The following is a 26565-nucleotide window of genomic DNA, read 5'->3' as shown; positions in this document are numbered from 1 at the left end:
CCATGCTTACGTCTGATCCTTTTAGTGCTTCTTTCCAAGTTAAAAAACAGGCTTTGCTAGCATGACAGTTGAATGGTTTTTGAGAGTAACCCAACCATTTTGAAGCTGCTCAGGCTTTTGCCCAAGGTGAGTTGGAGTTAGCCTCGGGGCTCTGCAGCATGATGGACCTGAGAAGCGATGGAGCAGCAGGCTGAGCAGCACCCAAGTGCCTGTCAGTCTCACGCTGGAGAGAGTTATTGAATAGATATGCAGCGTGGCAAATGCTGAGCTCATGAGATGATCTCTGTGTTCCCCAGCACAGTAATCTCTACCTGTCTAGTCATTCCTCCCTCTACAGCCATGCAGGCACCCAGCTCAGTCAACCATACCTTAAAACTACCTTCCAAGTCTCTTAGCGACACTTCAGACTGGAATTGTTCTACCTCTCTCCTAAGCCACAAAATTTCAATGCTTCCTCTTGAACGCGCTCATCTTTGCCTGGCCATTGCTTCCTCACCAACACAAAGCAGAAAGAAATCATCTAATTAACACATGCTCAGTAAGTAACCCTGGAAGAGCTGAAAAACAACTCGGAGGCACAGAAAGCAGCTCTGTCCCTAAGAAGAAGGCTGCCCAACTTTTATAGAGTTATTGTACTTCATAAAACCACCCCTGAGCCTAGGGGATATTTAAGCACCAATGCCAGGCTTTTCCCATTTTATGTCCCAGTTTTAGTGACTTATTCCATGATGTACTTTTACTTGAAACCTACTGGCACATACTGCATGGAAACCTCTGTCTAATGACCACTTTGGCTTCTTCCCTGGATTGGTCTGACTTAATCTCAACTTTGTGCCTCCTTGACTTCATCTTTGCCTTTGGTGTCAGCAGACATTGAGCTCCACAGAGGAGGTTTTGGCACAGCAGTGCCCAGCCAAAGCTGTTCAGTTGGATCTTGACAGCTTTACTGCAAAGGGTTGCAAAAGCCAGCAGACAGAGCTAAGTCCAAGTGCAAGTCTGCCAAAGTCCACAAAAAAAAAAAAAAAAATTAAGGTCTTATCCCTGAGGATAACCTAGTAACACAAACAAGACCAAAGCAGCATGTTCTGCAAATGCACCTTAACAGAAAATGGCAAAAAGGTTATACAAACCAAAGGAACATTTACATTAGGACACAGACCCAAGAAAAGTACAATAAGCCATTGTTAGTTACAAATCGTCTTGAAAAGTACATGCCAGCCACGGACACCAATGGCACAGAGGTACTACAGCCTCATTCCCTGGTACAATACCCACAGTATCTCCAAGTCAGGAACATTTGCCTTCAGCCTATTCTTCTAGCCCAACAATTCAAAGAGTGGCTTTCCAAACAATCCAAATAATTGTGTTCTTCTCTGGTAAACTACAATGGGACGTTGAATCAGGGAGGCACTAGCTGTAGTCCAGTAGAAATTCTTTAACCCTGAAATATTTGACTTGCAATAGCTTTGGTGACCTGGTGTGGAGCTAGTGGTAGCGGCTGTACCTGTGCTGCCAACAGACGAAGGGCAGCCCCTAGGTCTCCCTGCCATCCATACAGACACCAAAGTGGCAGCAATTGTATCACCAGGTCCTGGCCTCAAAAAATTGTGCAAAATGTGATTACCAGGCAGAACTGCTTTCCTATGACCTGTTATATATTCGGTTAAAACTGGTCCTAAGTGAACCTCTGCATCCTTTTCCTTCCAGAATGGTTTTAGAAGGCATGCAGCTGCAGTGACATACCAGGGCTGTCCCCCACCCCAGGGGTGACACTTTTTCCCACCAGTCCTGGAGATATTCTATTGCATCAATAAATGAAGGTATTTTGTGAGTGGACACTTCTGCTATGACCCTGAAGCGAGCTCGACATTCCCCTCCTGTACATTATATCCTACTACTGCACTTGACACTGAGGGCGAGTTCAGTGGAGACAGGCTGGGATCACCTTTCCTGACAGCAGCTACTGCCTCTTCCATGAGACAGGCTGCACAGGCAGTGGGAACCAGGACAGGGGCACCTCTTGGCTAGGCAGCCAGCTTCCTTTTCTAGCCCACAGCCACAAAGTGCTCTTTTTGAGAACAAACCATCCACATCTAGACATTGCCCTGTGGGGCAGGTGGACCATGCCCTTGAGGTGAATGTCTCCGTGCACTGACTATAACAATGGAGCCTGTGATCAGGTCATACAGAGATATTATGAGATGAGACTAATACTAACAAGGAGACTCTGAGGAGTAAGGAAGTACCTGGGAGCTCCAAGGGAAGGACAAGCCCTCATCAGAGCAGGGATGGCACTGACAGGAAAAGATCTACACACGTTGTTTGGTAGAGCAGCACATCAATAGAAAAACACATATGCACCACTAGAAGTACTGGGTCAGGGAGGAGATGGGGCAAGAGGGATGAGACATGGCACTAAGACAGAGAAACATTGCCAAGTGAGTTTATTGAACAAGTGTTTCGGGAGCTAAGGACATGGGACAACCTGAAGGAAAGTTGATGGGGAAGTCACATGCAAGGGAGTTTGTCTTCCTGGGCTGGACTCCAGCATGGACTTAGCATTCAGTCATACTGATGAGGTTGAGAGTCCTGTTGCTTTCCCTGGTGAGAAAAGGAGAGAGAAGGATTAGGCACAGAGCATCTTCAGAGCTGAAGCTCTGTTCCTCACTTCACTGGGACAAGTGTTGTCTTAGTGTTGACTGGAGATAAAGAACAGTCTCAAAAACCCAAATATCCCCTTTCATTGCTGTCATTAAAGGAAAGATGAAAGGTTTCACACATTCAATACAATCCAGTTGGTTTGGTGAAGTACTTTCCACATGCCCTGTTGACCTGGTGGGACATATTATGTGCTGGTGAAAATGAGCAAAATATCCTTGAAGTTAACAAACAGGAGGCCACATACAGATCACAGAAATGGGTCCTTTGCATTTTCCCTTAAAATGCAAAAAACCCCATCTCCTTGCACAAGTCATGACGCACCAGAAATGTCCAGTATATACCCATAAGCACATTATGAAAACAGCATTACATTCATAGTAGGTACAGGAATTGATCACAAAAGGAAGGGATTTACTCTTGTACATACAGGTAGGCATTGCAGAAAGCACATCTGTTGCTGTATACTTCGCCGTCAGAGCCACAGTGGGGCACATATTCCAGGGTGCAGGCAGGAGACACTTCTTCGAAGCCCTTGCAATGCTCCTGCACACAGAAGACAGACATGAGTCTCTCTTCCTGAGAGCAAACTGTGGCCCCCAGCATAAAGAATGACACTCCACTGAGAAACGAAACTGTCTGTAACATCATAGCAACCAACTCAAAGTTTCCTCCTGGTGGCAGATGTGATCTTGTATTATTTCTGCTCACTGCCTCATCTTTTCCTGCACTGTTACAGAGCAATGGGATGGACATTGGCTGTTTTATGAGCAGTGTGAAATTTCCAAGGGATCTCAGGTCTGCATACCACCGTTCCCCCAGTTTGTATCCCAGGGCAGAGAACAGTACCCCGTGACTGTAACAGACACTGGACCTTCACTCTTTGTTCCCATCCTTTCCCACTCACTTTTGTAATATCTTCTTCACAGCGTCCATTCTTTCTTTTGCCAAGACTGGTCCCATGCTCCCTGGAGAAAGGAGAGACAGTCATTAGCCGCAATCTTCCCCATCACAACCACAGTGCAAGAACAAACCTGACTCCCATGTAGTGTACAGGAAATTTCCCGATGAACTAGCTTAGCATTGCCTGCACAGCACCAACAAGAACATGCCCATATGGACCAGACCCATGTCTTTTAGAATATCGCTCTCCCCAGTTGATGCATCCCCCTTTGCGGGGTGCTGGGGTCAAATGCGCATGTCCAGCACCAACCAGGACAAGTGGGAAAACTGAGGAAGACAGACAGGACCCATCCAGTACAGGGTTTCAGAGAGAGTCCTTGTGCATTACTTGGCATTCACAGATTCAACCACCACCATCACAAATTCCCTGGAGAAGGGTGAGTACTTACAGGTTGTGCGCACACAGCGTACACTCACTGGCGTAAGTGACACCATTGGTACCGCAGACAGGATCGTAGATCATTGTGCAGGCCATCAGCTGTCTGCCATCCTCCATCGTGGAAGCTGGGTACTGGCTGCAGTTGAGCTGGGGAACAATGACAGCAAAAGCTCCGGCACAGGGTCTGCTCTGTGCAAGGGCCCCAGGCACAACCCTCCTGCCTATGCCTCTGCCTTTTAGGATCTGACATAGGACAAATTATGGTTATATATTAACTCATTCTTCATGGAAAAGTAGCAATTTCCTTTCATAGCCTTATACTGGAGAAGTCTTGAAGGTAGACATTACTCATTCAGCTTTGCATTTATCATGATGCCCCTATACCTTACCGAACCTACCAGGATATTACAAAACGCAGATAAAAAATAATCTGCAAATCAAAATGGCATGATTTACGCACTTCCTGCAAGAGGGGCAGCTGTGACCAAGGTGTTTTTCATGGCCCACAAGAATAGAGGGGAGATGTGCTGACAGGCCTTTTGTTGCAACAGGAGAGCTCCAAGCGTTGAAATCTGCCGGCAGCACTGACAGCAGTTGAAGCTGATTTACACTGGTTGAAGAGCTGGCCTTGTGTTTTAGCACTCCCAGTTTCTCCAGTGTGAGCTCTTCCTCCCTGATTTATGTATCTCACCCGGTCTGAGCACAGAGCGCGCTTGGGAAACAAAGGAATGACATTTCATAGTTTGTTTGTATAGAAATGAAATATCTGACTCGGGATGTTGACTCTTTCAAACACATGCTAATGAAATTGCTTTGTTCTTCTGTTCCCCAGGGAGTGTAAATAGTTTAGAGCTGGCCAAATATAGTTAATCTGGTATTTTTACAAGATTCATTGTTGGTATACATCAGATTACATTGCATTTACAAAAAAAACCAGAGAGGAGTTTGAATCCCCTGGTACATTAGGTATCAGCATTCCAAACACAGGCAATTTTCTAATCTATGCAGATCATCCTTTTGTAAAATGCAAGCACTCAGAAGGCACCAGGTACCCTGGGTCCTCTGTGTCCCCTTCCCTTATTGCCAAAATAGACTGCTAAGTTCCTGCAGCAGCTGCAATAGACTGCTGTAGGAAAGAGATTTCTTCTTGTGAAGCCTTAAATCACTTATGCCACCTGTCTCATAACTCATTCCTCACCTGTCCTCTCCTCTTTCTTTTCCTGACTGTGTGCAGGTAGTGCACAATGCTCCTGCTGCCAGGAGGGCGATATTCACCCGCAGAAGGAAGGACAGCACAATCGAGGCTACACCAAAACCAACCCGTGTTTATTCAAGTCAGGCAATCAGCACCAGCTTGAGCTCACGTTTTTCTTTAGGTTTCACTTACTTGGGGAACTCCCTCTATGCACTTTCCATCATGCTTCTTGGCAACATTGGTTCCAAATTCGCTGGAAGAGAAAACAGAGTTAAAAATGCTCAATAAGTAACTCTGTTAAGCAACTGGGGGGAGACCTGCAGGGCTTACATGTTATGGGCGCACAGCACACAGTCATTGCTGTAGGTGACACCGTCTGTCCCACAGATTTCGCGCAGGACAAAGGGGCAGGCGGAGCTGGCTTCGCCGCTTTGGGTGTTGCTCAGGTATGTGCTGCAGTCAAGCTGGGGAGATAAAATAACAACGCTGGGTCAGCTGCTGGGAGATGGAAGAGTGCCTCATCTGCAGCCTGCCCACTCTGATCCTCCAGATTTTAAAGGCTTCTGCCAGAGGAAAATTAAAGTTTTTTAAAGTTTAGTCTTCCATTAGAAACAAATTAAGTAGTTGTAGTTGGGTTTGGTATTGTCTGCTAACAGAGGGAAGAAAGGAACAGCTGGACAAAAGGATGATTTTCCTGGACTAGTATGTACACAAGTTTTGAAACAAGCGTTTAACCCAAGGAATCTGATTTAAAGTATTTTACATTAAGTCCAGCTGGACATGGTTAACTAAATCTGAGATTTTTTTTCAGCTTTTTCAAAACAGCAGCAAGAACTGTTTCACTAGCTCCCGTTACAAAAATTTTCACCATATATAAAATCTAACGCTTTAAATATTTGAGGATAAAAAGACAAGCACCTATTACAAGTCAGTCTATAGTAGCTAAGCATCACTGACACTCCACTGTCATTTTGCACAGTTTCCCCCATGCAGTGTCTCTTATTATCCATATTTCCCACATGGTCCAAGAGCAAATTAAAGCAAAGAAAGCATTTTAACAGTGTGTCTTTACTATAGAAAATATATTGCAGTCCCTCAGGACGCATGAAGTTATTTTCGGTGCTTTAGAGCTGCTCTGCATAAGCAGAATAAATGCCTTGAGATATTATCAGCACATATTGTTACGGTGCAGGATAATAAAGCTATTTTTGTATGCATATCTGGGACCAGATTTTTCCTGGCCGACCAGAGCGTGAGGATTTTTTTAACCTGCCTGTCTAGTGCAATGGAAATCCTAGCACTGAGTGAATACATGGATATCTAACACAGCCTTCTGCCTTCCTCTCCAACTGTGCTAAAATGGGTTGCATGGTTCCTAGGCTGCCTCTGATGATTTCTGTTCAGAGATCTGCCGTACTGGGACATTTTGTTTCTGAAGTCCTGGGCTGTTCCCATTCTCTCTTGCCCTCGTGTACAGTGGCTGCTGCCAATGTGCTGTGAGCGACTAGGAAGAACCACAGCACTGACATGAGCCTCGTGCATCACCCCTCGGTGTACCCGGGAGCATGGCTGGTGGCTGAGCCCAGCCAGGCTCTTCCTGCAGGCTGGAGAGAGAGCAGGAGATGGTGCTTATTTTACAGCTAGTTACACTTACGGGAACACTTTTCTCATGGCATCTTCCCACGTGCTTTTTCTTAACGTCAGTCCCATGTTCTCTGAAAGGGAGAGGTTGGCATTAGCGTGCTCATTGGCCAAGCCCTGTGACACCCAAGTGTCATAGAAAGCAAATGCAACTCATAGTCAATATATATCATACAGGCATCCAATTGCCTAATGAACCAGCTTCTCCTAGTCATCAGCAAGCGTAACCCCAAGCAGTAACAGACCATCAGGTCTCTTCACTGCGTGCTATGCAGCAGCCCCATCCACTCTTCCCTCTGCCCAAACACCACAGCCCAGAGCATGCTCAGACAGAGCTGGTTCTCCCACAGCTCCTCTGAGGGGCACAAACAGAGCATCAGGGAACAAAATCAAGGTGACAGGGGCTTCAGGAGATTGAAAGAGAAACAGAGAGACATACAGATATGTTGGTATCAAAAGAAAAGCCATCTGGAGAACTAACCATGGCTAGTCACTCCAAAAGAGAGTCCTATGTGCTGTGACTTACAGGTTATGGGCACAGATGCCACATTCATTTTCGTAAGTAAATCCATCTGTGCCACAGACTGGGAGCAGGATCCTTGGACAGGGTATCCGGGCTTTACCATCCTTAATCACTCTTGATGGGTATTGACTGCAATCAATCTACAAAAAGCAGGGAAAGTCAAACCTGGGGAAGTCCTCATGCTCTGAGAAAACCCCAACGTAACCTCCTCCTGCCTTGTCTTTTATGCTGGGATGCTGAGACAACACTAGTGCTACATTTCAGTTCTCTCAAAATCAGGCTGAGTCAGTTCTGCATGAATCCTCTCATGCACAGAGGGGACTGCACAGCACCACATAGTTTGTGAGAAGTCAATTAACTAGGGTAAGTAGCTCGGTCAATTCCAAATGCAAGATACACCAGAAAAACAAAAAGGAGAAAAACATAGTCCCCTTTTCATTCTGCAGTATAGATATAAACAAAATACCAAAACAGTGGATGAATTTGGACCTTGTTGACCATGCATTTGAAGAGCATCCTCAAAGGAAGATCTAAGCTCAAACTGCCCAACTTCCACGTTTGTGTGTTGGCATATCCTAGACCCAGCCCTGCAGCTTCTTCACTGATACACTCAGATCAACACTTCAGTTGTGCTCCATATACCAGAACATACCCAGCTGCAAAGGTTGGTGTAGGTATGAATTGGTGACATAAAGCCTGTGCCTAGCCCCCCTGCAACCCAGCTGCCAGGGTTGTGTGGGCAAGGAGGGCCCAGAGGACACCTGCCTCAGGACAGAGGGGATTTGTAGGCATCCTCAATACACGGGGCTGACAAGACTTAATAAACACGGGGAGAAAGCCAGGCTTCAGCCCAGCTCACTTTCAGAGTAGATGTAGCCTCAGGGAACCTTTCAGTTGATACAGCTGAGAGAAGGAATATGCCTCAGATCGAATACTTGCCTCAGAAGTCTCCTGTCTGCATTTTCCATCATGCTTTTTGCCAACATGGGTCCTGTGTTTTCTGGAAGAGGGAAGCAATAAAGTTGAGGAACTAAATGTGTTACCTCTTGGTCACAGTCACGTGCAAAGTGAAGCAAACCATGGCTTCAGACTCTATAAGAGTGTATCAGAATAGCTACATTACTTCACTTATTAACAAGCTCATCACATCTTCTCACAACATGCAATTTAAAGCAATATTCTGACTTATTCCTCTGCTGCCCAGCCCACAGAATAATCCAAGGAACTGCCATGTGACTCTTCAAAATTTCCCCTCATGAGCACAAAGAGAGTATCAGAAGGAAACTCAAGGTAAATCCAAAACCAAATCCGTTTCTAAGAGACTTGAAGAAATAAGCATAAGCAGAAATGCAGAAGGATGGTTTTCAGGACTGCAAAGCACTGCTAGCTACTGAGGAGTGCACTACGTATGGCACTTACCCATTGTGGGCACAGATCCCACATTCGTTATCATATGTAATGCCATCTGTGCCGCAGACTGGACTCAGGATCCTTGGACAGGATACTAATACTTTGCCATCTTCAGTGGCCGCTGTTGGGTAATTACTGCAGTCAACCTGTCAAAACAAGGAGAATTATCTCTGGTGGAGCCCTTGCTATGGGAGAAAAGTTGATGCAAAACCTTTTCATTCTGTATCCCAGCCTCCATGGTTTCTGCAACAGGACAAAGCCCTGATACACTGAAGCTAAATCTTCAGTCAGAAATGAGCTTTCTGAATATTATCCTAGTTCTCTAGGAGTCAAGAAGGAGGACTATCTTGGAGAAGAGATCCTTCAGGCAGAAGAACATGTACAAGAGTACATGTACAAGAGATTTTGGGCCCATTCTCATAAAAAAGAACACTGTCTTGAATTCAGTTTTCACCAAAAAACTAACTGTTTTGGTTTGTGTTGGTTTTCTCCCCACTTCTCGAGCTCTATGGTGACTTATTCCTTCAGATTCCCTGTAGTTAAGCACAGGGTTTGAAAGGATAGAGAAAAAATGTTTCTCTCTCAGTTGAAGAATGGACTTTCTACATCCCATAATTTTGAAGCTGAAATATAGAAGCTTCTCTTCCTGCGGCACCAGGGTGTTAGCCCTGTACAAATATACAATAAGCTAGATAAGTGTGTATGTTTAGTGCTCTTATGAGTCCCACTGTCTCTGTGAAAGCAACCAGCATGGGAGTTTTGAATCCCTGTTGCAAAAGGTAGAAATGCTTGTGATCTCCAGAGAGAAAACTGCCAACCTGCACAGCAAGTAAAATCTTGGGCGTCCCCTTTCCCTGGGCACAAAAGCCAGCTTTGCACGTGGGGAAGTGAATTGTGCAGCACTGGTTCACTGCAGCTTTTCGTTTCCCAGCTATCTCCTTTCTCCTTTGTCAGTTTGGTGTGATGTGCATGGAGTGACTCTCTTTGGGGCATGGAGGATGGAAAATCCACCCTCACTGTGCAGAAAAGCAGCGCATGGACTGGGACCCTCCTAAGCCTTGTCATATGGTCCTGTTGCAGTTTCCTAGGGAAATCTCTGGGGTTCTCAGGATTCTATTTACAGCCCTAAGAGATGGATTGACTTCTACTGCACTTACAGGGACAACCTTCTGCTTGCATTCTCCATCATGCATTTTGCTAATGTTGGCGTGATGTTCTCTGAAAGAAAGAGATGTTTGGTTAGGAAGCTTTGAGAAGAACTTTTCCCATCACACTCTAGGCACTGGGACAAGAAAGCAAGGTCCCACCCGCACAGTGGGACACTACAACTGCTTGGCTTATCTGAATGCATCCCGCAGACAGTAACAGCAAATGCAGGGTATTTCCATGGTAATTAGGTGTTAGGAGTAATTAGGTGTTACTCATAACACTTTGATCTGTTCATGGCTCTGCTCTGGGTTGTCCTTTGATTCTTTTGTGATTCCCCTCATGATCACAGACAGAAAATGGGGAATAAAACTCAAGTTGACTGGAGAATTTTAAGCAGTCAGTTCCAAAGAGACCTACAGAGTCAACTGCCTTCAGACTGGTGTTTTACAGAGGTGCTTCCGAGAGCCTTAAGTATTGCTAATTATCCAGAAGGATGTTCTATGCACAAGACTTACGCATTATAGGCACAGATCCCACATTCATTGTCGTAAGTGAGGGTATCTGAGCCACAGACTGGTTCCAGTATCCTTGGGCATGCTACCATGATGTGATCACCTGTAACAGTTTTTTGGTACTTGCTGCAATCGATCTGTAAAAAATAGCAGGAATAGAGGAAACAAACAAAAAAAAACCCCACTTTTTTGATATAAAGCTATAACACTCCCACATAGTCTGCTTACTCTCCCTCAGCCTTTGGGGACAAAGCAGAATCAAACTAATTCCACTATCAAAAGTGGAAGCCCGAGTCAGTTCTGTGGGAATTCTCTCCTGCTGAAAAATAAAAGGAGGCATAGCAAGGACTGTGATTTGGATTTTGTGAGGTCCTCCATAAGATCCTGCTGGAGCTATCCAGGTGGTGAGATCCAACCTTCAGCCAGCACATTTTCATTTTATTCCCAATTACAGAGGTTAGAAATCTGAATTAGAAAAGCGCAGAGACATGGTACCAGACAGCCCATGAAAACCTTCTCAGCTTTGGTTATCATCAGATTTTAACTTCCCTTGGGCTGTGCAGACCAGCTGTGCATGTTCCGTTTTCCTCCTGTGTAGCGTTTGAACTGTCCCCTTTTAAAGTCTTCTGTGGACTTTGTCTTACCACAATAGGTTGCAGCTCGCATTCTCCATCATGTGCCTTTTCCACACTGGTCCTGTGTCTCCTGGAAGAAAGCAGACCTATGTCAGGGACCACAGGGAGCAGCATCACCTTGAGCCTGGCAGTGTCGGCACCCAGCTGACACCTCATATGCTCCTCTGCCTGGTCCATCTTTGCGGGGACAAAGCTGACACCCTTACCTGGAGTCCCTTGCCTGCAGCTTCTGCTGGGTTTCCAGCAATACTCACTTGTTGTGGAGGCAGATTCCACACTCGTTGCTGTACGTGGTGCCGTCGGTGCCACAGACTGGCTCCAAGTTCCTCGGGCAAGCTACCCAGGATGTCCCATCCTTGCCAATGCCGCTGGAATATTGGCTGCAATCAACCTGTGAAAGCAGCACAGAATCAGCCCTAACGTCACAGAAAGAAACCCCCACGCAGCCTCCAGCCACCACAGCGCCTGCAGCTCCTGCCGAGAGGTAAATTAGAGGTATTAGTTTGAATCTGCTCAGGCAGGCAGGAGGAGGGAATCCTCTACAGAAGTTTCTGATCATGCTTTCCTGCCAGGGGTTGGGGGAGGCAGGGCACAGAGGAAGGAATGCTGTGGGTGAAACAGTGCCTAATGAAGGCAGATAGTAATTGGGAGCCTGGCTGTACACCGGAGCCCCTCAGCTCACAATCTGATCGTTTCCAATCACACTGCAGTCTCCGGTGAGTTCCAGGCATCTCGCAACTGCGTGGGAAGAACCTGCAGACAAACCCATCACATATCCCCTGCTGTTTTCCTCTCTATGATATACGTACAGAAAACCTATACAAAGAACACAGTTCTGTGGGTCTTACTGTACAGAAAAAGTTATCAGAATCACAGTCTTTGATACATAGTATATCATCTTAAGAGAGCATTCCTCATGAGGAGGTAACCTATTGCCTTTGGCTTGGGGTAACTCAATTGTGTCTAAGAGGATTATAGGATTGTATCATTACTTATCACTTTCTTCATTTTATTTAATGAACTGAAAATAGTGTCAAAAAATGGAGGATGTTTTACTTCCTCATGAAATTAGCAGTATCATTTGATCATGCACTGGCAAATACTATTTGAAGAGCCAAGCTTTCATTTGATTCAATTCACTTGCTCATCAGGTAATTTCATACTGTTTCTACTTTACCAGAAACCTGGAATAGAACAGAATAAATAGATCTGTAGCTCACCTCAATTCCAAAGGCAATACCTTGGGGGGAAAAAAAAGAAAAAAAAAATCAAATTATTGATGTGCAGAAATGCTGTATGTAAATCTTTTCATGAAACTGTTTAATTCAGTAACTGTTGTTCACTAGTTTATTTGGTTTAGGAAAACATGGAGTTTTACATTACGCCAGTAAATGATCATAAGATGCATTAAAAGTTACTAAATAAAGTTTAATTGCACTTTTGAGGGGAAATAGGAACAGGTGAGAGCACGCATATTAATCCCTCACTAAGATGTTACACAGAAGCGATACAGGTACTTTCAGTTCTGTACTCCACCTCTTCTAAGGGACTTTATATTTGACTCTCTAAAGCTTGGACATGCGTGTTTAATGGGACTGTCATCCACTGGCACTGTCCATCTCCAGTTACCAGGAACAGCACAGCAAACTTACAGATCGATCCTAGAGGTTAAAGTTTGCACTTAAATTGCTCATATGGACAGCAATGCCATTTCTAGCAGTTCTACCTTGCCCTTACACACAGTACTCCCACATGCAAGCTGCTGCCCTGCGCTAGGACTGCTCCTTCAGCAATTTGCTCCTAGAAACCAAGATGACAACAGTCACCTGTGTGAGGTTTGCTGAAACCTCAGTCTTGAAGTAGAATTTTTTTGCTACACTCTCTCAGGAAAAGTATTTCTTCATGGAATAAGGCTCTCTTTCACGTTACAAGACAGAAATATTTTACTGAAATTAAAATTCATCTCCAATTCATCTAGAACAACCTCTGCAATGTCCCAAGAAATACTCACCCAAGCAGGACCAAAGGGCCAGAGCCGCCTTCACGACAACCCCCGTTATCTTCATGGCAGACAGAGCTACTGCTCCAGCGCTGCCCGCTAGCTCTCTGTGCGGGAGACAAAGATTGCCGGTCGGAGCAGGAATATATAGCACACCACGGTATCAAGTGGTCCCACCTTGTCAGATAATGCCCTGAGTCTGTAATCAACATGCAAACCCAAAAATATATTTACCCAGATCTAGATTCCTAGCTAATGATTGACATGGGCGTGTATGACAGCAAAGGGCCTTTTGTGTAGCTCGAGGGGAGTGGGGAGCGTGCCAGGACCCCTCTCCTCCCGGACGGATCTGCCCTAGCCCCGGGCTGCCCCTTGCACAGTTGCGACACGTTGTAGGCTCACATCTACCCTGCGACTGGCTCAATGCAATTAGATCATTCTCCTCCTCTATAGTTTTCAACTGAGCTGACAGCAGAAACCCTCGTTATTTAACCTCAGAGCATGATTTTGTACTTTTCACCGCTGTATTTCATCCCAGTTTGAGCCCAGGCAATTTCAGCCCAGAAGGTCACCCTGTGCTGTGCAGGAAAAATCCAGCTTTTCCCCTGTTTTAAAAAACTCAGCAGTGCTCTGCTCCACGTACCAACTTTTTCTGTACTACAACAAGAAGCAAAAATATTACATTTGGTCCTAAAATATATCTTTTTGGCTGTTCACTGATAACTCCCATGGTACCCTCTGCTCATCTGCTACCACCTTCCCCGTGGCCAGTTCCTGACCCACTGCACCAAGCCTAAGTGACACCATCCCACAGGGCAGCAAGCCAAATGTTTCTGATGTCTGCATAGACTAGATGTACTCTATATCCTTTATCTAGGAAGTCAGCCAACTTTGCAAAGATTGATATTAGCCCACGCATGTTTTCCTTCCTGAAAATTCACTGTGTACATTATCCCTTTATGCTTTATATCTTTAGTTTTCGTCAAATTCCTCCTGAAGGTTTGCCCACTATTAAGGTAACAGAACTTAGATTGGTCCTGAATGCTTTTTTTGTCCTTTACTTAAGGAGATTTTTGGCAATTCTTTGGATTGGTCTCAATCCCAGTCTTCTTAATTGGGATCTTAAATTCTCCAAATTTCTCACTAACTTTTAATCTTTCAGATTCTGTACTTGGTAATCAAAATCCTTACTTGCAGATCTATTTTTGACATAATTTAAATAGAGTGAGCTCATGTTGAATCATCCTAGTTTTATTTTCTAAGAGAAGGACATCTCCAACATCTTTCTCACTTGAAAAGCAAATCTACAACTCCACAATTTTGGGGATTACCTAATGGAAAATTCTATTTGCTTTCATATCCAGGAGCTCTGCTAATATTAGCAGTTTGCAGTGTGCATCTGCAAAGCTGAAGCCCCTCCAAATGCCAGCATTTCCAGCTTCATTAATCTCTAGTGACATTTGAGAGATCTCTATTCATGTACCTTGATTTCATTCTTTCCCCCGATGTCTCCTGCCCTGTCCCGTATCACAGTTCCACCAAGTGTCAAGGACTCCAGACCTTTGGACTGATGCAGGCTTCAGCTACAAGGACCTCTGTTCATCCTGATTACAGTATCCATCTCTCAGGGCTTATTCCAGCCCAGGCAATCATCAATTAATGCTTCCTGGCAGAGGAAAATGTATCTTGACAACTTAATTGCCAGACTCTGTAAAAGCTGTCATGGTCAAGCAAATTCCTGCCAGTGTCCACAGAGATAACACCTAAACCTTACAGGAAAGCAGATATTATTTGCAAACCAAATCTGCAGTTAAAATAGATTGACACAGCACATTCTGTCAAGATCACAGCAATTCTCTTCCAGCTAAGTTAATTTTGGGGAAGAGTTTACAATAGGAGACAGATTAAAGGACCAGAACAGCAAACACCTGTCAGGGATCTAGAAAAGAAATCAGGAACTAGAAAAAAATCACCGCAGCTATGGCACGTCTGCTGTCCCCCACATCAGCCAAGGGACATAGTGCTGCGACCCTCTGGGTGAGCTGTTTGCTTCACAGAGAGCACTTCCACAGAGCTTTTTCCACCAGCTGTTTGTCCATCAGAACCAGAGCAGAAGGTGCAGCACATCCCAACCACGCTGGACAGGGAGCTGCAGGAACTTTGGTTGTCCCCATATGTTTATACCCTTGTGTTTGTGCAGCCCCCACTTGCAGTCACACTGTGTCGATGTCTACCTGCTTATTTTCCCTTCACCAAACACGCCAGGAGAGGCAGGCTGTGCAAAGCCCGGCCGGCTGAGCAGCTCTGGACACGAGCACTCTGCTCCTTTCTTCTGCTGCCTCTCCAGGTTACCTCTAGTCCCAGCTGTGAATTCTCTGTCACCATTCCTGCAGAATTTCGCTGACATGGGCCAAGAAAGGAAGCAACTCCTCTGAAGCCAGAAGGCAGTAAAGCCAACTCACCTTTTTTCAGGAACAGATGCAGAAATTGCCCATGTTTCCCATCCACAAACTAAGTGTTCGGTTGTTACTATACACAACGTTAAACTGTTTCTTTTGGGATCTTCAACACCAAGGAGTTAGATTTGTAATTTGTACATAGCTGCATTTCCATCTCCCTATTTTCAGTGAACAATTTGAGTGGGGCTGCTCATACCCTTGTGCAGGGAAAGCTTTTAAAGTTCTGGTGGTGTAGTCCCAGCAGGAGGGCTGGGCAGCAAGAGGCTCCTGCAGCAGCCTGGAGCTGGGACATCCCAAGGAAATGACCTGGACAAGAGCTCCCTGCAGCAAGGAGACCCTTGCAGGAAAGGACAGATGTGCTAACAGATGCCAAACAGGAGCCCTAAAGAGAGAAAAGAGAAAAGTCTTTTATCCCCCAGGATAAAAGCAGATGGGCCACAGAGTCATGATAATCAAGGCAAATTATTCTGAACCCCCTCAGGTGCCCATACACAGCAGTCCCTGGGTGGGACTGTCACAGGGACACAGGGAGAGCTGGAAAAGAGAGCTCTGCAGCAGACCCAGAGGGGCTTCACTGCACAAGCAGCATCAGGCTTTCCACATCACGACTTGTTCAGTTCTTGAAGCAGCAAATGCTCCTGAACTGCAGGATTTCTGGCACTGTCTACAGAAGCAGATTGGAAGAGGTCCCCTGGCCAGGGCACACCACACTGCCGTGCGTGGGCTCTGCCTCTGTGGTGGCTGTGAGAGCAGCTGGGAGATGGTGGGCAGAGCTACCGGGCTCCAAAAGGACAGCCCGCAGCAGGTTGAGAAACACCATGGCGAGGTCAAGGTCTGCTGAGGCATCTGCCAGAGTCAACAGTCCTCACTACGCACAACACTCCTCACTATAGCGTTTGCAAGCCCTGAAGAACTGCATAAGTACCTGACACCTTGTATGAGAGAAAAAAAAAAAAAAGCAAGAAACTCAAGGCCCCCGCAGAGAGTAGTTTAGCTCCAAACCCATCAGCGCTGAGAGGCCTGGAGAGCAAAGCTGCCCATCCGTAACACCAGTTCTGCAAAACCTCAGAAAGTGCTGTGAACCACACGGGGTCTGTGGATCTTGGCAAAAGAGGCACCCTTAATAAAGCGTAACTTGCAGCAAACTGAAGACTCCCCAGAGCGCTGGCACCTTTCCATCTTCCCAGAGGACTGTTTTGGCATCATTTCTGTGTTAGAGGGCAACACAAAGGTTAACCAAGAGCAAGTATAAAATAAAGGGCAATAAATCCCCAATACCTATTCAGCCTTTGCCTCCTTCTCCCCAGGAGCCTCATGGAAATAATGTGTGGCATCGCTCACACAGAGTCCCACTGGAGCGCCACCGCACACAGCACTGCTCAGGATGGGCATCATTGTCAAGCCCTTGGAGGGACCTGCAAAAGGGGGCTGAAAGCAAGAAAGAAGGGACCGGGCAGGCTGCCGAGAGCAGAAAGGAGTCAGCATTGCTACCTCTGGTGCAACAGCACAGGCAGTTTTAGCAAGTCACTGTCCTGTGCCTTCTCAGCAGACAGGTTTGGAATTTGATTAACAATCCCTTATCGCCAGCTGCGATTTTTGCAGATGGTAATTTCTGCTGGCAGCAGGAGAATCTAGAAGGTGCTCAAATACTGACAGAAGAGGCTACTAGGGCACCGTACTCATCAGTTTATTGCTTTTAGAGCACAGTTAGGGCAGGTTTTACAGGTGATTATTTTAAAACTTAAGTACTCGAAATCACTACAAATTATAATAGCTTTCAAGTGCACTGATTTTCATTTGCAAGAATTTATTTTAAGCCACAAATTGTGCACTGCTTTTATGAAATCATGTAGATGTCCCTGCCCATGATTTTAGCTGGAATCGGTAAGCACACATCATCAGAGAACATTTTTACTGCCTGATATTCATCATCCTCAGGCTGCATAAATAACATTCAAGAATTTACTTGTTTCATCACAGTTCAAAGGCAGACAAATTTTGCATTCCCCAAAACAGCTAACCAGGACCAAACTGAGGACTTTCACCCTGCATGACTGTACTTTGTGAGGGTATTTTCCACCTAGAAATAGGCAGTAATAATTTATTTCTAAATCATAGTGTTTTCTCACATTAAGAAGCAGCATACAAAACATTAACAACTAGTTATATCAGAATATGCTGATAATAAAATCAGATTTTATTATTATAAGCAGAAATAAAATGTGATGCTCACATAAGCATTCCAAGAGTTTAAAATCAATTCTCATTAACTGCAGTAGAAAAGGATTTGACAACTTAATAAAAAAAAAAAAAAAACAAACTGTCTTGGTGGGAGTGAAATTGATATTAGGTAAAAATCCTGTCAAAATCTGAAAGAAAGTCACTGCAGCCTTATCTGCAACAGAAAGTTTACAGATCAGGTCACAGCTAAAATGGACTCAAACACTGTGTGCGTTCATTCAAGGTCTTCTGGAAATGCCCTGCAATAAAGTTTATACAAATAAAGAATGTATTTGCTTTAAGTAACAGCTATAAGAAAAAGTACATGCACACTGCCAACAGATTTCTGTTAACCCACCATCACAGTCTCCTGCCCCCTGCCTTCCACCCCACTTTCCGATGCGTTGCCCCCAACAAGCCAGGGGAGCCTTCAGCTTGAAGACCTGGCTTCATCTTAAAATAATCTCAGGCTATAAGTGAATTAGAACTGTCTGTAAATCAGCTACATCTCAAAACAAAAATACTTTTCCTTAAATAGTTGAAGCCATTCAACACCATGGAACTTCTCACTTCACCATCTTCCCCATAGCACCAGGATCCCAAAGGAAAGATCCTTCCCTCCCTGCAGGAGATGGCTCCCGAGATGGGCACTGGCTGAACCCTTTGTGCCCACATGGCCTTGTTTGGGGAATGAAGTTCAGGCCAAGGCATAAGGGTGACCCAAAAGCACATGGTGATGGTCCATGGGCCACCTGGATGGCTGAGCTTTCTGCTTGGCCAGCACTGCCTCGCAGCGCCATCAGCACTTCTGCCCTCTTGGAGCAAGAAACACTGCTGGCCAAATTCACACCTCCAGATCCCAGAGACCTTCCCAGCTCTGCCCCCAACCCCAGCTTTGGTGGGACACCATCAAACATCACCAGTCCAGGTGTATCTACTTCCCACAGCTGCTCAGAGGGGTCTGGATTTTCCAGTGCCTCATACGGGGAGGCTGGAAGAGGACGCTTACTGCCAGCCCCGCCCATGGGGTGCTTTAAAACAATTTTTCCTCTGTGAATTTCCAAATGTAAACCAATTAAATCTCAAAACAACCCTCTGAGGTAGGTAAGTATCTTTTAATGTTCTTTTTACAGGCAAAAGAAAAGGGCTGAAAGGAGGGTGAAGCGATTGACCCAAGACCCCACGAGTCAGAGAGAACCTGACCTCCGGTCCCTCCTCACAAAACCCCAGACCACACTCTTCCTCCTCGGGTCCAACATCTTCGCTGGGTATTTACAGCAGCTGGTACACCCCAGGGGTTTCTGCACTTGCTTATTGCCTAAGGGACATACGGTGTAAAGCCAGAGTGGGGACTCGTGTCCCTCCCGCGAGGCTTAGTGAAGAAAAGTGACATAAAGCTGCTGAGTTATCTTTATTGTAGAAGCATGTTAAGACACAGCAAGGCGGCAGAGACCGCAATGGCGTGTGTGGGGCAGACCTGGGAAGACACCGCTGGGTCCCCACAGCACTTTGCCCTCCACCTGAGCAAGGACGGGCCCCGTTCCCTGCTGAAGGGGATGAAGGCAGCTCTGGCGGTCCTGGGGACTCGGCAGCTCCCCTGATGCTTGACATCAACTCTTCCTTTACTTGCCCTAAGGAGACAGGGGAAGACAGTTTATTACTATAGTCCCAGAAGGTAAAGCAACCTGAAAGGACAATGAGGAAGCCTCAAAGCTGTGATGCTCCCATTCTCCATAGCAGCTCTGGGCCACCCCATGATGGGGGACAGCAGCACACTGCTCCACAGGGACATATTGGCTGAAAAAAACAGAGCTGGGGGAAAAGCAATGGGCAGAGCCCACCACTGCAGGCACTGAAAAGCCTGCACATTTCCAGGGGCTCAGCCCCACCATTGCCTGGCTGCAGTGAAAGGGGAATGCACGCTGCAGAGCCCCCTGTCCCAGCCCTGCAGCCCACCCAGGCAAGGCTGGATGCTCCAACCCCTGTGAAATGCAGCCTCCAGAGGACAGGCTGGACAAGAAGGGTAAATCACTGCCCCTCTCCATACCTTTGGTCACAGCTGATCCCTGATGTTTGCTGGCAGTCTGAGAACCATTACTTCTGTAAAGAAAGAACAAAAAATAAGTCCATGTTGAAGCACGACCACCGCTGTGTGACACTTGCAGAGCGTTAGTATCGGTGTGACAGCTCAGCGGCACATGGAACAACCAGAGAAGAGCCTGGCACCAGACTGGGTCACTGCCAGCCTAGGAAAACAATTTCACACCTACTACCTAGCTCAGAAAGACCCTGCTTTTTTTTTGTTTTTCCTCCTTCTGCCACCTTGAAAAGAAATATGACAAAATAAAGAGCACTGTAAGAAAAGGGGACTTGCCCATTGCAAATCTGGGAGTTACCTGTTTGTTAGCCAACAGATATAAAAAAGGAGAAACTGGATACCCCCTTTTTTTCCTGGCCTATTGATTAACCTGGACAGATTAGTGACTATCGCATGGGTGATTTGTGGAAAAACTTTTGAACAATCAAAGGAACCATGAGATATGCAGTATTAAAAGTGAAATGTACTGGCAAGACCCACAATTAATTCACCCATGTGAGATAGCACTGCAGGACCTAGTGGCCAGCTATCTTACCAAAAAAGATATCTAAGCCCAGGACTCTGACCCACGTTTATCTGCAGTAAAGCAGCATGGCTATGGCACAGACCTCCTGGGGAAGGTGGTGAGCCCAGACTGAAGCCGCAGGAACAGGCTCTCCCTGCAGCAAGGTTTTCCACTACAGCAGTGCACAGATACACCCTTTAGTGTCAGATCTCTCTCAGACCACACTACTTCCATCCCTTCCTTCAAACATCCCTCCCTGGCGGCAATCCGTCCACCGGGCAGGAATTGACAGAAACAACTGGAAATCCAGCAGGAGCTTTGCAGGCAGGAGTGACCACAGGCACTGAGCTGCAAAGGGATGAGGCAGACTGCACACTTTTTGTTAGGCAACCCAGCATCCTCCATGGATAATTTTAAAGTACAGCTCAAGGAAATATTACATTTTTGGGTAACAATTTCTTAACTTCCTCCAAAGTTTGAAGAGAGGCTTTTGCATTTTCATTCTGCACATTGCAACTGTCCAAAACCACTTCTGATTGCAAAAGCACTGCTGGAGCTGGTCTCCTCCAAGTTTTAGTAGCATACAATGAGTGCCTGGATCTTCAGTAGAAAGGAGAATTCATTATACTGCAAGTGACCATGAATTTCAGTGCTGGAAGTAACATTGCTCTCTACATTGTTCATAAGCTTCCAACTGAGAAATAGGGAAAGTCTTTGATGGACTCAAGAGGTTTTCCAAGGAAACGGGCTTCAATAAATTTCCAATCTGATTCTTCAGGTGACATAATATACATAAAGAATAAATCATTGTGCATGGGGGTTTATGTTTGGCTTTTTTTTGCCCCAGGGAAAAAGCTTACCACTTTCCCTCTTAATTGCATCCAACTCTCCTTGGAATACTTAACACAGCTACAAGCTGTCTGACTTTCAGTAAATGGTGAAATTCCTCTAATTGCAAAGGCTTGAGAGTTGTAAGAGCTTGGTGAAACAGAAAACAGTAAGGAATTCCACACCAGGCAGAATTTTGTGGGAATCCTCTCTATTTTTCAGTTGCCATGATATACCCAATCTCCTCTGTCTTGGGCAGTGTGGCCACAGCCACCAACAGGCTGACATAGTGCCTGGTGTCCCTGCAGTCCCACAACACAAGCCAACAGAGGCTCCAAAGGTCAAGACAAAGGCTTCCAGTACAATCACAGGCAAAATTATTTCTCTCTCCACTACAATTTCTCCAACTTTAAACAAAGTTAAGAGCACTGTGCTGCTTTACAGAAGAGGGGAAGAGGAGCTGGGATGTTTACTTTTTAATGTTTTGGGGATCTGCTGGCATGCAGGCACTGAGCATAGGAAGGCATGGCATAACACTATGGCATAATGGCAGTCCCATAGGAAAGCTTTCTTGCCTACACACACATTGGTACAAAATTCATATTCAAAAGCCAAAGCTCCCATCCAAAACTTTACAGAACTTCTCTGTTTGGCTGTTTCAAAATTTTGATTCTCTCCAGGTTTGGAGAGTAGGAACAAATCTCAGTATTTCCCTGGGGATGAATATTCAGTTTCTCAAGATTTCATGCCAGTACTGAAGACGGTCCTCCCTGCGTGTTACAGGGCATCTCTCACACTCAAGAGATACGAATGCAGACCCTGGCTGCAAATCAAAGAGCTGGAGACTGCCAGACTGCCACTAGTGGAAAGACAAAGCACAACTGAGAAATATTTAACTCATCTGCTATATGGGATCACACAAGATGTCAAGGCTCAAGACCTTTCCCAAAAGTATTACACTTAGTGAATAATTTTCATTTCCCAGCCATCTCTCTGGATGTTATTTGGGAAATGAGCCCCTTATGGTTGACACAGTTCTAGTCTTTCTGGCTTCAAAGTCCCCAGAGGAAAACCAGATGTTTTCCCAGACATGTCACTCTCCTACCCCACAACCCAGGTAAAACATGGAGACCATGCCCAGGTTATATTAAATCCAAGTCTGAACCTGTATTTACACATCTGGACCATGAGCACCCCACTCCTGGGGCTCCACAGACACAGGGGCCAGGCTGTGTCCCCAGCAGGCACTCGGATGCCACACACAGCAGAGAGGCAGTTCAGGTGGCCGTCTTCTCCACCTCAAAAAAAGAGGAAATCGGGGACTCCAATACCCCTCTTGCCTCCCAGCCTGTGTCACAACTGTGCCCTCCCAACCTGCAGGACTCCTCCAGCTGACCCTAACAGCACCAGGGTGTGATGCACCTCCTGGCTGAAGAGCAGCCACAGAGGATGGCTTTAATTAACCCATTACTACAGTTAACATGTTAATTCAATTAACCTGTGAGCTAACCTGCCTGCAGGGGGGAGGTACTGGCCCCCAGCTATTGCTGAAGAGCACAGCAGGGCAGCTGGAGACCAGCCACCAAGAACTTCCCATTTTTTACTGGCCATCGTGGCTGCCTGCATCAGGCCCCCACAAGCTGAGACGGTGCCAACAGGGGAGTTTCACAAGGGGAAAGAAAAAGATTGATGTTTCCCCAGCCCAGCTGTGGCATGCTGCTTACCACTTGAGGGGCAGGCTGTCGGCATTCACCTCGATAGCTTATCGTGACGTAGTTTGAAGCTCTCCTGCAAAGGGAGGACAAGATATCGCTCATTATTCCCTTGCAATGCCCCAGCTCCCTGCCATCAGCATGACAGTCCTCTGTGGACTCCTTAATACTTTGACGCCACTTCCAATATGATGGCATTTATTACTCCCCAAACAATCTCATGATCGGGTAGAAAGGGAATAAGGGACTCTGGAAACTTGTGTATCTTAATTAGCTGTCATCAGATTAATCTCAGGCATTTTGATCTATGTTTGCTTAACAGCAAGGCACCAAGGACACACTTGATAGTGAGTCATGATATATCAAAACAAACACTGTGCTGCAAAAGACACTCGGGAATGGTGGATGGCCCTGTATTATCGAAATCTCTCCGCCTACTCACATGGCAGCTGAACACAAGTCACATTCATTTTTGTATGTTTTCCCGTCAGTGCCACAGACTGGTTGTGAGGATTCACTGCAGAAAATCCTTCCACCCTTCACCCCATGCAGAATTCGATCACAGTCCAGCTGAAGAGAGAAAGGAATCACATTTGGTGCTGGCTCACTTGCAAGACCCTCCTTTACATGACTTAAAAGCCCTTACAAACCAAGCCTTGCCACAGGGCCCCTCTGCCCTGCAGCACATCCACCACACCTCCACCAGGCTTGTAAAGAGATAGTGTGTGTCTCTTGCAGGACTGGCCAGCAGAGTCCCCCCTGCCCCACTGCCAGACCCACTCATCTTATCCACCTCAGCACTTTGGTCCAGGGCAGGTTTATTTCTCTCACTGGGGATCCACAAGATGAAAACTTTTGCTGTTTGTCCCCAGTCCTCCTTTTCAGGGCTTGGATGCTGTTTCATCTCTGAGAATGAAGATGAAACCCATTGGTCAAAACTAAGGAAAAGCCTCTGTAGCAGACTCCGGCTGCCCGAGGGCGGTGCGACATGCGGCACAGCTTCTGACACCCACCGGGTTCAGAGACACAAGCATATATGAGCAGCTATGACTAATTAAGGGTGCCCTCTTGTTGCTTCTCAAGCATGACAACAGGAATATTTAGGCACAGCCTTCCTTACAAACCACACTTGGCATAACCACCACAAACCCACTGCAGGAGGAGTGGCCTTCAGGGACTCCGAAAAGCCTCTCGCACTTAGCTCCACACCCTACAAGTGTGCTGGGGTGGGTGTTTGAGTCATAGCAGATGTCAAACAGCAGAGGTCAGAGATCCCACAGTCTGTTCCCTGGCTCACACACAGCCCCTTCTTCAGCCTGGCCACCCACCTTGGCTCCTGGTGTTGAGAAAAGGTAGAGATGAAGGAGTGACTAATGGGTTCCCATCCCCTTCTCTGGGTGCTATAAATCATGTTGCAATGACTGCAAATGGTGCAGTCAGAGGAGAGCTGCAGCTGGAACGGAGAAGCTGTTTCACCTCCTGTCCCACCTGGAGATGCACCATTTAGCCCAAACCAATGGTTTACAAACAGCACCACGGGGCAGGAAGCACCGCAGAGAAGGAAGGTTGTGTGCTGGGCAGCACTGGGGGTTTGGCAACATTGGGGTGCTGCGATAGCACCTGCTGGTTAAACATCACTTGCTAATTTCATTAATGTGCTGCTTCCTCTCTCATCTGGGTAATCACTGATGACAATGTGAAGGCAGGCAATGCTGACATTGCAATTCACTGCTAGATGCTTTCTACACACCAGACATTGCTGCTGCAGTATGACCCGTGTGCCTGGATTACTGCCCAGGGCAGGCACCCACCCCAACGGCACCCCACATGTCACAGGTCCCAGCAGCCAGTGCCACCACTCCTTTGGCTTTGGGGAATTGGAGCTGATGGTGATATAGATGGCCCTGGAAAAAGGAGAGGAGCAGATCTGCTCTCTGAATCACCTCTCGTCAGTCAGGCTCATCAGCATCCACTCCTCCTCTGGTGCTACCAGGAAATACCACTAAGCCCTGAAGCAGACTGGAGTTATTACACCTAATGCTTCCTCTGGAATGCATCAAAATTGCTGCACCTGAACCACCTACTGGGATTTTTTTTTACTCAAATATCCCTCTTCTAAAAGCAGTTAGCGACAGAGGCTTCAGAGAGTTGAGGCAGTGTGAAGTAAGGTCCCTCCAGCCCCACAGAAAGGCATTGCCTATCCCTCCAAAACATTATTTAAATTAAACTATGCAAATGCTGGAACGATTAAAACATCAGGTCATTTTTTTAAACCATCCTAGCTCTTAAAAACACCCTGCAACAGTGAGATCCACAGCTTAGTCACCCTTTTTATGGTAACTTTTCTCTTATTACTTTCATATTTTCCACTTTTAGCTTTGTTGAAACTATTTGATTTTCTTTTTGCGGAGGCAAGGGAGAGCACAAACCTCTATCTTCCTCCCGAGTCACTCCATACACCATTGTCATCTATCACTCAGTGTTTCCCTCTTTAGCACTCCCTGCCCCTGCCAACCTTGCCCTCATCCCTTGGGCAGCCCCACCACCCTGCTCCAGCCATCACTTTTGACTCAGCACCTTCTCAACACACAAGGGCGGCACTCCTCACCCCACTTTGGCTATGTGTGGGGCAGGCATCCCACCTGAGCTCAAGGCCAGCACCCTGATAGCGCACATACTTCCCTAACAAGCCAAGGCCAGAAGCCAAACTGGCTTAGGAGGGTCCCGTAGGGGCATTCCCCAGCTCTGCTCCCCTCCCTTCTTCTTCAGTGACAGGGGATACAGGGACTAGCATCAGGGTACAGATCCTTCCACTCATTCAAACCCTTCCAAGGACATGGGGCCGAGGGAAAAGCTTTAAGGTGACAGCAGGAACGGGATCAGCGCAGCAGCTCCGCACCAGCAGAGGAGCACCCCACAAGAGAGGTCCCCGTTTCTGCCCACGCAGCTGACAGATGCAGATGGGTTTACCAGCTGGTAGGCATTGGTGTCTCTGCTCTGCACTCTCTGGCCAGGTGCCTGGTTGCAGTTCCTACCGCTCTGAGCTGCGTTTCCTTGCGGGCTGTCAGGGAGAGAACAGAGAGGCAGCTCATCGCATCTGGTTGCAGTTCCTACCGCTCTGAGCTGCATTTCCTTGCGGGCTGTCAGGGAGAGAGCAGAGAGGCAGCTCATCGCACCTCCCCTCCAGAATGGGGTGCAAACCCACCCTCCCCACAGACTCTGGCAGGGGGTTCTGCACCCCGTGTCTGCTGGCATCACTTGGAGGGTGGGGAGATGGAGGGGTTGCACCAGCCAAAACCAAGAAGTCTCAGAGGTCCCCAGCAAAGGTTCTGAAAAAGCAGCAACAAAACAGACAGGAGTGCCTGACCAGTGCCCAGAAAGCACATGGTGCACCAGGCACTGCCTCCGAGCAGAAGCCAGGGCCAAGCAGAGACATGTGCCCTGCCAGGGGACAGGGTTTGCTGGGCACAGCTGTCCTGAGGGGGATTTTGAGCACAGCAATCACTGGTGCTGCATGTAGAGGAAAGTCAAGGACAAAAAGGAGCAAGGGTTGCATGAGAAACATGCTCTGCTCTACACATCTCTTCCCCAGACGAGCCTAGCCCATGGGGAGACGCGCTGCACTGAGCACCAAACACTACAGCGTTCAGTTCTCCAACCCAGGCAGGGCCACTTGTCT

At 46.7% G+C, this 26565-nt stretch overlaps 1 protein-coding gene across 1 annotated transcript; it reads right to left on the bottom strand.

The window, feature by feature from the left end:
• Positions 1-2555: 2555 nt before the first annotated feature.
• Positions 2556-13181, bottom strand: SPINK5 (serine peptidase inhibitor, Kazal type 5). Its single transcript, XM_010086920.1, has 16 exons — positions 13077-13181; positions 12286-12305; positions 11320-11456; positions 11075-11135; positions 10434-10567; positions 9918-9987; positions 8779-8915; positions 8299-8359; positions 7363-7499; positions 6850-6910; positions 5526-5659; positions 5388-5448; positions 4011-4147; positions 3566-3626; positions 3089-3204; positions 2556-2601 (listed from the first exon to the last, which is right to left on the bottom strand). The coding sequence occupies exons 1-16, from the start codon at positions 13129-13131 to the stop codon at positions 2556-2558; spliced, it is 1428 nt and encodes a 475-aa protein (XP_010085222.1). The 5' UTR covers positions 13132-13181.
• Between the last annotated feature and the right edge of the window lie 13384 nt (positions 13182-26565).

The sequence above is a fragment of the Pterocles gutturalis genome, unplaced genomic scaffold, assembly GCF_000699245.1.
Source record: "Pterocles gutturalis isolate BGI_N339 unplaced genomic scaffold, ASM69924v1 scaffold10546, whole genome shotgun sequence".
Classification (NCBI taxonomy): domain Eukaryota; kingdom Metazoa; phylum Chordata; class Aves; order Pterocliformes; family Pteroclidae; genus Pterocles; species Pterocles gutturalis.
This window is presented reverse-complemented; position numbering and strand designations above follow the sequence as displayed.